Source organism: Toxotes jaculatrix, chromosome 12 (genome assembly GCF_017976425.1).
Source record: "Toxotes jaculatrix isolate fToxJac2 chromosome 12, fToxJac2.pri, whole genome shotgun sequence".
NCBI classification, from domain to species: domain Eukaryota; kingdom Metazoa; phylum Chordata; class Actinopteri; family Toxotidae; genus Toxotes; species Toxotes jaculatrix.
Genome location: NC_054405.1, coordinates 13,643,927 through 13,655,702, shown reverse-complemented (window position 1 = coordinate 13,655,702; position 11,776 = coordinate 13,643,927). Strand labels below are relative to the sequence as shown.

General features: G+C 41.8%; 2 protein-coding genes across 2 annotated transcripts; one reads left to right on the top strand and one right to left on the bottom strand.

The window, feature by feature from the left end:
- The first annotated feature begins 433 nt into the window (after positions 1–433).
- On the top strand, positions 434–4,051 carry layna (layilin a). Its single transcript, XM_041051343.1, has 8 exons — positions 434–531; positions 646–666; positions 834–1,131; positions 1,796–1,953; positions 2,034–2,078; positions 2,211–2,273; positions 2,421–2,517; positions 2,973–4,051. The coding sequence occupies exons 1-8, from the start codon at positions 456–458 to the stop codon at positions 3,682–3,684; spliced, it is 1,470 nt and encodes a 489-aa protein (XP_040907277.1). The 5' UTR covers positions 434–455; the 3' UTR covers positions 3,685–4,051.
- Positions 4,052–5,690: 1,639 nt separating this feature from the next.
- Positions 5,691–11,705, bottom strand: alg9 (ALG9 alpha-1,2-mannosyltransferase). The gene is made up of 15 exons (XM_041051344.1): positions 11,560–11,705; positions 10,277–10,412; positions 9,962–10,096; positions 9,585–9,655; positions 9,374–9,462; positions 8,841–8,976; positions 8,636–8,723; positions 8,327–8,432; positions 7,646–7,768; positions 7,247–7,401; positions 7,000–7,129; positions 6,750–6,897; positions 6,475–6,604; positions 6,251–6,381; positions 5,691–6,022 (listed from the first exon to the last, which is right to left on the bottom strand). Exons 1-15 carry the CDS (start codon positions 11,697–11,699, stop codon positions 5,899–5,901), a joined length of 1,842 nt encoding a protein of 613 aa, XP_040907278.1. The 5' UTR covers positions 11,700–11,705; the 3' UTR covers positions 5,691–5,898.
- Between the last annotated feature and the right edge of the window lie 71 nt (positions 11,706–11,776).

Here is an 11,776-nt window from a genome sequence, read left to right as displayed (position 1 = left end):
TACCCAAAGCTTAAGTAATATAGGAAGGAGTGAAATCTGCCTCTTGTCAGCGTTTACGATGAGAAGCACTTGCATGATTAGATGTCTTGCGATCGATGCAGCTTCTTCTCCCAATCATTAAGACTGCTCTTAACAGATTACAGCCCCCTCCCAAACACGCAGTCTTTTCTCCTCCTCTTCCTGCTCTTCCTCCTGTCTCACACACCTTCTCTTACAGCAGACTGAACAGGAGACCTGCCTCTTTAGCACTTGCATAGCCTCCTCTTCGAATTTCATCCTTTTTTTTTGCAGCATTTTCTCACACCTGCAGCTACAGCTCAGCTCTTGAGCTTCGTGTAGAGTCCATCTGGTTTCACCTGAGTTCCACTGACGACCAGATGAACAGACAGCGGCATGAAAAAGACTAAACTCAAAGACAAGAGGTGGTGGTGAACTGGTGACTACAACTGACAAACATGGATCTGCTAACAATCTTCTGTTACTTTCTGCTTTTATTTTTTGATCCATCTGCAGCCACAAGCCTCATTACAGGTAAGCCTATGCACAAAAAACACAACACAGCATAAAAACATGAACTCTTGATTCACTTGTGGATCTATCTTTGGTTTCCTTTCTGACTCTACACTGGATGTTTGGCTCTTGAAGCGGATATATTTGAGGCCAGAGGTAGGTAACACCTTCCCCCTAAAAATGCAGTGTTATTAAAACTTCCACAACTAATTCTGTCTGTAGTAGTGGGTGAAAAAGAGTCTAACAGAGACTATTTAGCCCATGCTCATGAAAATGCAGTGCACATCTGGCACATGTAATGAGGTGAAAGTGTATGTATGCAGGTCAACGTGTGTGCAAGGCAGGAAAAGGGAGACCGTGTTACAAGCTGGCCTATTTCTCCGAGCTCCGGCGAAGGCTGAACTTCGCAGAGGCAGAGGTCGCCTGCAAACGGGATGGAGGGCAGCTACTGAGCGTGGAGTCTGCGTCTGAGCAGAAGATCATAGAGCAGCTCATCACAGAGCTCCGCCCGACTGATGGAGACTTCTGGATTGGTCTCCGTCGTAACCATGGAGATGAGGACAGCAGCTCAGACTGTTCCTCACAGTACTACTGGCTGGATGGCAGCAAGTCTACCTTTAGGTGGGTCTAGAGGGTCAAATAAATAAATAAATAAATAAATAAAACTAAAGGGGTCAAAAACTAATTTGTGACCCCTTTAATTTTGAAAAATTTTAGAGCAATAATGTGAAATGTCAAATTTCCTTAAGCTGGTTCATTTTGAACCTGATTGTAGGTTCAAAGCTGACTGTAGTGTTGAAGAAAGATGTTTCCTAATTTGTGTGGGCCCATGAAGGCCCCATGTGTGAAATTATTAGATACTAGTGCTAATATGTTTCTGCAACAAGCCGATATTTCAGCCGGGCCGATTTATCAGGCTACCTCTAATGTTGTCTAAACACAAGCATCTGTACAAGAACTGTGCCTACATAAAACAGCCCGAGTCAGCTTAAATTAGGATGAAAGAATAGCTAAATACAAAATCCAAATAGACATTCAAAGCCAGCAGTCAGTACTTGACAACTTTCTATACTCTGTGCTACAGATACTATTCGGACAGTAACAAAAGAAATACTGAAGTCTGATAACCAGCATCCAACTGCAACTTTTAAAAAAAATCTGTTTCTTTATTTTCTTCATTTTTTTAAAAATTTTATTTGGTAATGTACATTTTGTAAAGATTTCCATTGAGGCAGCTTTGAAAAAGTGATTCTTTTCATGTGCTTTGTGTGTGTGATTGTGGTAGGAACTGGCACTGGGATGAGCCATCATGCGGGTATGAGGTATGTGTGGTAATGTATCACCAACCATCTGCTCCCCCGGGTCTGGGGGGGCTCTACATGTTCCAGTGGAACGATGACAACTGCAACACCAAGAACAACTTCATCTGTAAATACACTGCAGGTACTGCCGCACGCTAATTCAATATTCTGTTACTTTGAAAAAGCTTGAACATTGTTGACTGTGACTTATTTTCTTCTCAGAGAAGCCACTGGACCCTTCCCCTTCTCCCAACTCCACGCAAACAGGTAAAACATGCTCAGTATGATTGTCCAAATAATGACATAGTGCACCAGTTAGCAGAGATTCGTAATACTTGGAGAGTGACTGCTCAATATAGAGTGAGACAGTCTGACGGTCAAAGATGCCTTTCATTACAGATGTCTTCCCTTCATCTGCGCGGCCGTGGGATCCGAATGACCACAACCAGAACAGAAATACAGGTTGACTGACCCAAGACTCGTATTGATAAACCTTACATAATTTTCTGTAGAGAAGAGAATACACTCACTGTTCTGATGCTGCCATACCCAAACCCCAGCATCACGGTCACTAAATCTGCATCTCTGTTGTCTGTGTCTTTCTTTTAGCTCTGAATTTGGTTTACATCATAATTCCCACCATTCCCCTGATACTGCTGCTGCTGACAGTGATTGGAGTCTGCTGCTTCAAACTGCTTGTCAGACGGTGAGGATCCAAAAACGAAGGCAAAATTCTAAATACTAAGGACAAATAAATGTTTTACTTCACCTGAAGATAAAGATTTCCAACAATCACAATTTGAAACAATACCTGCAGTGAGCTTTGCTCTACTGTACTGCAAATATTAATATGTTCATCACCAAACAGATCTTCTCAGGAGTGAGGAATCAGGTCCAAGCTCATTTTATCCCACTAAAACCTTTTTGTATAATGTTTCAAATGTATAGTTTTGCATTTTAAAAATGCTACAGAATTGCAGACAGCTGGGTACTGTAATTTTCAAAATCAGTTTCAGATCATGAACCTCACCAATTTGGTATTCACTTCAGGAAAAGTGTTTTGGGTGCATCCTCCACACCTTATAAACAGTCTGGTTCAGGTTTTATTCTGGTTAATATTTGAGCTCTTTTCTTATTTATGCTTCTCTGTGTGTGCCACAGAAGGAGAAAACAGCAGAAATCAGAGGTATGCCAGACAGACCCGGGCCTCTGCCCCAGCCCAGCTCCAACAGACGTCTACAACGTCATTCGCTCCCAGAAGGACGATGACCTGGTTTCAACTCGCCCACAGACCAAAAACACTTCCTTTTTATGCTCCTCCCCTGACACACCGACAGGTGACTACGACAACCTGGGGGGTCGGGACACAGAGAGCGGCTTTGTGACTCTTGCCAGCACAGAGAGCTGCTTCCTCAACTTTGACATCAATGACCTCAGCCTTGGACGTCGTGGCACCCGCGACTTCTACGACACCAGCTTGGGCCGCTCAGGAAAGAGGGACCTGAATGACAGCAGTCTGGGTCGCACTGGGCACAGAGAGCTTTATGACAGGAGTCTAGGTCGTCGTACAACAAAGAGCGAGCATTATGGCAGCAGCGTGTATGGGGACCATGGATTGTACGATGTCAGCATCAGAGGAGGGAGTGACCTCTATGAACCCAAACTGAGGCCTGGGGGTTACACAGCAAAGGCCGACCTCTATCAGACATACATCAGCAACGGCAAGGAAGACACTTACCAAACCAGCCTTGGAACCTACGGAAACCGAAAATCCTACCAAGCAAATCTGGACTCCTACAGAAATGGCCTGAATCTTGACGGTGGAAAGAGATACTTCAATGAACAAGATTGGATCAACAGGGAAAACTACTGATCCTTTATTGTGTGTGTACAGCTGTGTATGTGTGATTGTGGACGGGGACCAGAGAGTGGCAAAAAAAACTGCATGTTTGTGGTTCTAATTGTTTGTATGGTACGTTTCTGAAATCTTTTAGGGGATGAACATCAGGTCAGGACAAGTTCAAATTATATTTTGTAGCTGGGCCCACAACTGTGGTATTTAGTTTGTGGTAATATTTAAGCTCTGTATCTTTTGAAATGAAAGAGTCCAGTCCATAATAACTGTTATTTCCATGAGCACCAACAATCTATTCACCTTTATTATATTGGGGTGGCAGAGGAAATCTCAAAGACAAACATCTCAAAGCCACCACAAATAAAAACAAAACAATCAGCGTCTAGATACTTCACCACTATGGGCAACTAAAAAAGTTTTTTTTTTTTTTGCAGTTTGGGTGATCAGACACTTTAAAGGAGTCTTGAGAATATATATTAAACATTAAACACTTTACACAAAGTCTGTTTACAGGTCTTGGGAAGTTCTACTGCATGTGAAAAACATTTCCAGAAGAAACTGCAAAATTTGTTAAATTGCCACAAGTGACATCTTTTGAGTCAGTTTTGGGGCTATGAGTTGGATTTTTTTTTTTTTTTTAATCTGAGGTTGTGGAGTTAGAAATCAGACCTCTGTAGCACACTCCTTGTTACAGTCGAGTTGCATTGTGAGTAAAGTGCTATTCTGAATCAGTACAGTACACTCTTTTAACACAAGCCCTCTTTACAGGCCCCAGTCAGCCTACTGATGTGCTTTTTTCCATTTAGATAAATTACCACAAACAAATGCTCACACAGGAAACCTGGGGGGCCTTCAGAGGCAGTTCAGTCTTGGGGAGAAGAGATCAGTAAATAAGCCCACAGAGCATCATCAGTGCTCAGGTCAAGATAAAACATGTAGTAACAAGCTTACTCTCTCTCTGACTGATTATAACAAACTTTGACACTGTGTGCGTGTGTGTAGCAGCCTGTTTGCATGGCCTTGTCATGCTGCCCTTGCTTGGTAGTGTAACTATGGAGGTCTTGGACCATTATGTTTGCTGTGTCTGAAAATACTGTTTTAATCATAGCCTAGTTTACCTGATATAAACAGGCTACCTCAAACAGAATGAGACACAATAAACCAAAACTGCTTGAGGGAGCAAAGACAACTAATATATATATATGTACACAAATATAGATTATTTTTATGTACAGAAAGTCTGTTTTGACATGGTACACTTGTTCCCTCATTTATTTGTGGTCTTTTTGCCTTTTGAGTAAATCAAAGACAGTTAAATACAATGTTAGTGGGAGGAAAGGTGGCTGGTACAGTGAATTCAGCTTGAGTGCCTGCAGCCTGACCACAGCAATGGCATGATATCGAAGAGAATGATAAAATATAGTATCATCATTATTATTATTTATTGTGTATATGTGTAATGAAGAAGAATGTATAATGCCTTGACATCTCTCCTGTAAGTGAGAGTGGTTTGTATGTTTGTTACATCTTCAAATAAAATGAAATTAAAACTGAATCTGTCAGCCTGGTGGTGCAGTGATTTTACCCATTAAAAAAAAGGATAGTGTTCACAGTCAATCATCTTTTATTAAGATTCCAGCTTAAATTAATGACCCACCCTCACCTTCATTCATCATCACTCACTCCCAACAGAGCACACACTAAGATACTGTTCAAGTGCAGACGAGCAAACACTACAAGATTTCTTAGATTAGTTATTCAGAAAAAAATCTTTCAGGCCACATTTTCAAGCAAAGTATGAAAAAAAAATCCCACATATTTGTGTGTAATAGCCTGTCCTGCACTAAATACATGTAAAATCTTGTAGTGTGCATCCACTGTAATACATTCAGTTACACACACACACACACACACACACACACACAGATAAAATGTCCAGCTGATTCCTGCCAAGCACACATACCATTTTCTTTTCACTCACTCACTCACTCACTCACTCACTCACTCACACACACACACACACACACACACACACACACACACACATAAGCAGACATAATGTCCTTAAAGGGTCTGATATCTTCAGATGTTTCATGAGACATATACTTCAAAACACATGCATGCACACATGTCCAACAATCACACAAAAATACCAGCTGTGTTGAGGGGAAGTGACTGATTTCTGTTGTCAGGATTTTATAGGTTTTTTTGGGCCAGGCTGAGGTTCAAAGGTCAGCCGTGGGTACGCTTACGAGGCTGCTTTTGTCGCCGCGGTTTCAAGATGACGTAGCGCCTGTAGGTAGTGTGATGGTCTGATATGAATGGAATGTAGAACGCTCTGAAGAGAGTGGATGACCTGAGAGAAAATAGGGTTTTATTAAAAAATGAAAAAGACTGACTTATTAGTTTTATATTTGCATTTTGCTGAAGATCTCTGAAGTGTCTAGAGGACATTTCTTTTCCAGTTTTTCATTCTGGGCTTTATCTTTACTCTTTTTTAAAGATACAATAGATTAAGCTTATTTTTTAATTTAAAGATTTTTTTTTCTCTGTTTCTGTGTAAATCTTGCATTTGGGAAAATACCTTGATGCTTGAAGAAAAGGCTTATATGCAATGACGTTCCACTCTTCTTTGTTGGCTGCATAACGCGGCTCAAGTGGAGCCTCTTCATCTGTGTCCAGGTCTACTAAGTAGTGGCACAGCCGTAAATCCACCTGCACAAGACAGAAATTTCACAATTGAATGCAAATGCTATTGAACTTCAGTATCTGTGTGTCAGCAAAAATACACACGTCTGAGTGACTTACATATCTGGTTGGTTCCTCCAGGTTCTGGTCATTCATATTAGCTGGGATCATCTGTGTGGCCAGAGGACCAGAGGCATAGGGCTGAGGCAGCTGCCCTTTAAACTCAGACTGAATGAAATGCAGTTGCCAGCTGGAGATTAGAAATAGAAACTATCAGAAAACGACACAGACACACAGTCCCCACTCACTCTAATTTTAGTATACATGTGTATCTGGCATGAGACGTGTGCTACTTCAGCGTCCTGCACAGATAACATAATTTCCTGGATACTGACTTGTGCGGCAGTAGGAAGCTGCTCGGGAAGCGGTACCACTCTTTGCCCACACACACACTGACAGGTCTGCCTTCAGGGACGGAGTGAAGAGTCGGATCCTTGGCGATGCGGTGGAACTCTGGGTACAGGTCCAGAGGGGCGTGGTAGCCTGTAGACAGAGAAAAAAAAATATAATTTCATCTATTTTGAACTGTTGGTTTTGTTGCCCAACACCGTTGCTTGGGAGAGCAGAGTTTGTGTGCACATGTACCTCTAAAGAGGGCGACAGAGCGAGAAAGTGACAACACTGTGAAGACCACGACTGCGCTGAGAGCCAACCAGTTGGAGGAGACCGTGTAGTGCTCCAGTCGGTATCGCTGGAACAGGAAGTGGTAGCATTTCTGCAAAAAATAAATAAATAAAATGAATCTGTAAAATTTTACATCCACATCCAGGACTAAAAGGCACCTACAACAAATGAAGCCAACTAACACAGACTACTATTTTTCAAACCACACCTGTAGAGAAGAGAGGGCTACTGCCCCGCTGAGGCAGATGAGAGGGTAGATGGGAAAGAGGAAACGTTCTTCTTTATGAGGTCTGGTGAAGAAAACCAACATCCACAGATACATGGGAGACAGAGTCAGCCAGTATGGACGGCCCAGGTTCTGCACTGCAGAAAACACACGTGTGCACAAGCACATGTAATCAAAGAGGAGCAAGAGGAGCTGCTCTGAAAATTAACATCTCAGCAAAGATAAATTATTTACACGTGTTAGATTAGATTCATTTCTTGTTTTTGTTATGTTTATATACCACTTCACAAATTGTTTTGCCCCCGCCGCAAAAAAACGGATTTAATGACAACACTTAAATTTTGAGTGTGCCTGAATAATGAAAACACACCCAGTCCTCACCATTGAACCTGTGTAACAGTGTCTCCATGAGAGTGGTGAGTGGCAGAGAAAACAGTGCCAGAGCAAACACCAGATTGAAGTTCAGGATCCCATTTACAAAGTAGAAATGCCACGGCTCTGTGCCTGAAAATTAAACAACACAAGACATGCACAATGTTACAGCTCACATACACACTATCACAATAAACTGTATAGTTATTGCAAGATTTACTTAGAGGGAAAATCCACAGACAGGACTGTCAAAGAATTTGCTGTACAAGATAAAACACCGAGTATTGATGGTGAAGACAAAAGCCAGAAGGTCCTATACAGATTGTGTTACAGTCTGTGAATTAATAACTCATTGAAGTATTTCTGCCAACTTACTTGGAGAGGAACACAAACCTATTGGCACATTTTAGTGTTGATGATGCTATGCCCTCTAGAGTCAAATAAAAGCAGTGCAGCTTTGTTCTGCAGTTGCTGTTATGAACAAGGTAGCCTAGTGTAGAGAGTGCCCCCCCAAAAAAAAAAAATTATACAAAGAGCTACAGGACATATTATAGCTCAAATTCTCTAAAATAAATCAAGGGAGCATGTGAACCTGAGTTGAATGAGCACCATGACATCAGCTTTCTCTTTTTATGACTAATATATTGCCAACATGATATATTTAATGGAGGGTGTGCTCCTGTATATTACCGTACAGATCAGGTCCATGTGGTGTGAAGACATTATACAGTAGAATATTGAGTGGGGCAATGACCAGCTTTCCATAAAAGAAAGAGTCCACAGCCACCAGGGGTACCTGAGACAGACACATAGGATAAACACAAGGGAAAGTGATGGTAAACATTTACATTTAGCTTTATCAAATTAAAATATATTATTATATAATTCATGTAATATCTCATCTCTGCGTTAATCATTAACTCTACCACAAAAGGTTTATGTCCACACTGAAACTCATCTACATCCATCTTTGACCTGTAGTATGCAAATTACTCTCACCAGCAGCAGAAGCAGAGCAACGGCTGACCAGATTATGAAACTTTTCCACTGCCTCTTTAACACCAGGAGGTCGAAGGCAATCGGGACCCTACAGAGAAAATAAAACCAAAGCAGTTAAAAGAGAGAACTGCTTTGGTTAGAAAAGAGAACATATTTCAACAAGTTTGTGAGGGGAAAGGTTGGCATTTTAGTTTACAGCCCCTACCCAATCAGAACAGAGAACGGCCATCCAACGATGGCACCGGCAGCCACACCCAACACGGCTAACGGTGTTGAGTCCTGAAACCACCCCGTCATGGCAACCAGCGTCGTATACATACAGAAAGAGGAAGGCAGGAAAGCTGAGGCAAAAGAACAAAAGGGAAGGATAATAAATTCCCAAAAATACAAATTGCAAACTTGAAACCCAAACAGAAATACAACACAATACAATGCTCTTACAACCTTCATACTAGAATTACTAGAGTGCTGAAACATAATGAACCTGCCTGGAAATGTATCACAAGTATGAAATGCTCCTACTAAAATGTACTTCACAATTTAACAAGAGCTTTTGCTCCACATTTTTGTTCAGTGTGGCCGTTTGGCAAATTTAGAGGACAGGGCCAGATGGAGAAAAATCTGTCTCTGTTGTAAACTTGGATGCTTTATACCAAAGAGGACCGGAATGGAAGCACAAGTTAGACAAAACAGAGCCAGAGACCGAATCCATTAACTAAATGAATGAATCTGACGAACCTGCAGACGAGCAGAACATTCCCGTGCTCAGGACAAGAAATGCCAGCATCAGACGGCCCACATGCAAACCAAACTTCTTACAAACTGCCCTGTGTCAGACACACAAACAAACAAACCAAAAGGTTAACCTCCACATCTTATACTGTTCAGAGTCAGCCCACAATTTGTAAGGCAAAGTGCTGACTTGCATTTAAGAGAAATGTAAACTCACTTGTAGAAATAAAGTTCGCAGACACAGCAGGAGAACGCCAAGACACATCGTACGAAGTAGAACACCAGCACCTGCAACACATTCATCACACAAACCTGACACTGACCGCACATGTTCCAGTATAATGATATATAAATCTCTGTGTGTGTACATGTGTGATGTGAATTTGTGTGTGTTTTCAGGGAGGCCCATGTAATACATTTAACAAATCAGTTTCTCTACATTTTTTACTAAAAAACGGTTTAAGGTAAATATATAGACCTCTCTTCACAGAGCAGGAAATGGGGAACACAAAAGAACTGCTAATTATGCTGAGTCAGCTGAAGTAATTTAAAATCAACAATAACAACAAATGGCAGCAAGTTTAGAATAGTTACCTTGTTTGTCTGTAGAACATGGGCATGCAAACAAGCAGGAAGAGCATGTAACCACAAGTAAGCGTAAGATCTGATGGCGTACAACGGAGAATATTCCCATGTTTGCATCCCTGTGCCATACAGCAGATAGTGCATCTGTCAAAACAGTCATCACAGCAGTTACAGACATGAACAGCTGAAGAAAGACAATCAGTAAATAGCTTGAACAACAAAGAGACAGAAATTACAGACACAGATATTAGAAAATCCCTTGAAGAGTCACAAATGACAGCATATTAAACCTCTGAATTCTTGATACGAGTGAGTGGTACTCACAGGCTCCCAGTAGTTGAAGGTCTCATCGCAGTCTGAGATGTTGCTGAGCAAAGCTGCACAGAAACGTGCGGACAGCAGGCATTTAAATGCAGTAGAACCTTCTGGAGCCCAGACCTGCCCCCCGCGACTTATTGACCTATTACAAAAATACACACAATGCAAAATGACTTAATACCCCCACAATAATATTCATAATGACCTAGATTGTAAACAGTCTCCCTAATTGTGCACTGGACTTCTAACTGGTGTTTGTCAGTGTGTTTTAAATATAACTTACCTGTTTGATGTTTCCAGTGCATCTGCTTTTTAAGAGGCACTAATTATAAGGCCCCCAGTTATGGTAATCATTTCATAGCTGGTGAATTAATATGTCCCTAATCACAAAGATTAAGTGTCTGGTGGGACACAAAGCAAATGTCAGCTCACAAAAGGAAAAAGACAAGCCCTAATTACATGGAGCCCTTGTGTTTCTTTTCCTGTCTCTGGAAAGCGATGTTTTTTTTCATTCACAGTAGCAACTGTTTGACACTACATTATCAGTGTAAAAATATTTCTCCATTATCTATCAACATCCATTATGGTGCCCTCTCAGATGCGAACAGCTATGTGCTTGTTGCTTAACTATAATGAGCGAGGAGAGTGTTTTCGAGCCATTTCATTCATGTTTATATTAACAGTGATAACCTGCACTCCTCTGTATCTGGCAGTGTTTCCTCTTGTTCACACCCATCATCAGATTAGTTGTATTAATCGGCTCAGATGCAGCTCGGCATTGCTCCTCACGTTAGGTTTAATTATGACACGTCACCCTACAAACTGTCAACATTTCCCTTTAGCAACACACCAACAACATCAATCACTGCTTTAAAATAAACCTTTCTGTCCGTGCTGAGCAGGAGCTGACCCGCTGGTGGCAGCTAACCTGAGGTCAGCTCTCATGAATCTGGCAGTGTGACAGGTAGGAGAATGAATGAAGCTGACCAGTTACCTCAGCTACGTTACGTTGAAATATCAAAACATAAACGATGCGACTAGTTATTATTAAAGCGGAAACACACCCGAACAGCCATTTTAGTTCAAATTCATGTAAACACACAGCCTCGTAGGTTGTTAGGTGAACGCTATCAATCGTTGTGTTGTGTTGTTGGAGTCAAAACTTGCCTAACGTATCAAAGTAGCTAGCTAGCTAGCTAGCTGCCCCTGCTCAGACCTGTCAGTCAGACCGGGGATGGAGCTTGTAGCACCGGCGGAGTCTAACGTCCCTGCTCCGGGCTCATACTCACTCTTGACGAGTCTCTGTGATTTTACTATCATCGCTGCCTTTCTCCTCTTTCGGTGGCCGAGCTTCGGGGGGGATGTTCACGTTGTTTGCATCTTGCCTGCTACCTCGCCTGGTTCGCTGCCGAAGCGCCTTGGCCGCCATGTTTACCGATGATTCTTCCGAGTCGGACTTCGTTCATTTTCGTCACTATCCGGTTATTGACAGCTCTTATCACTTTC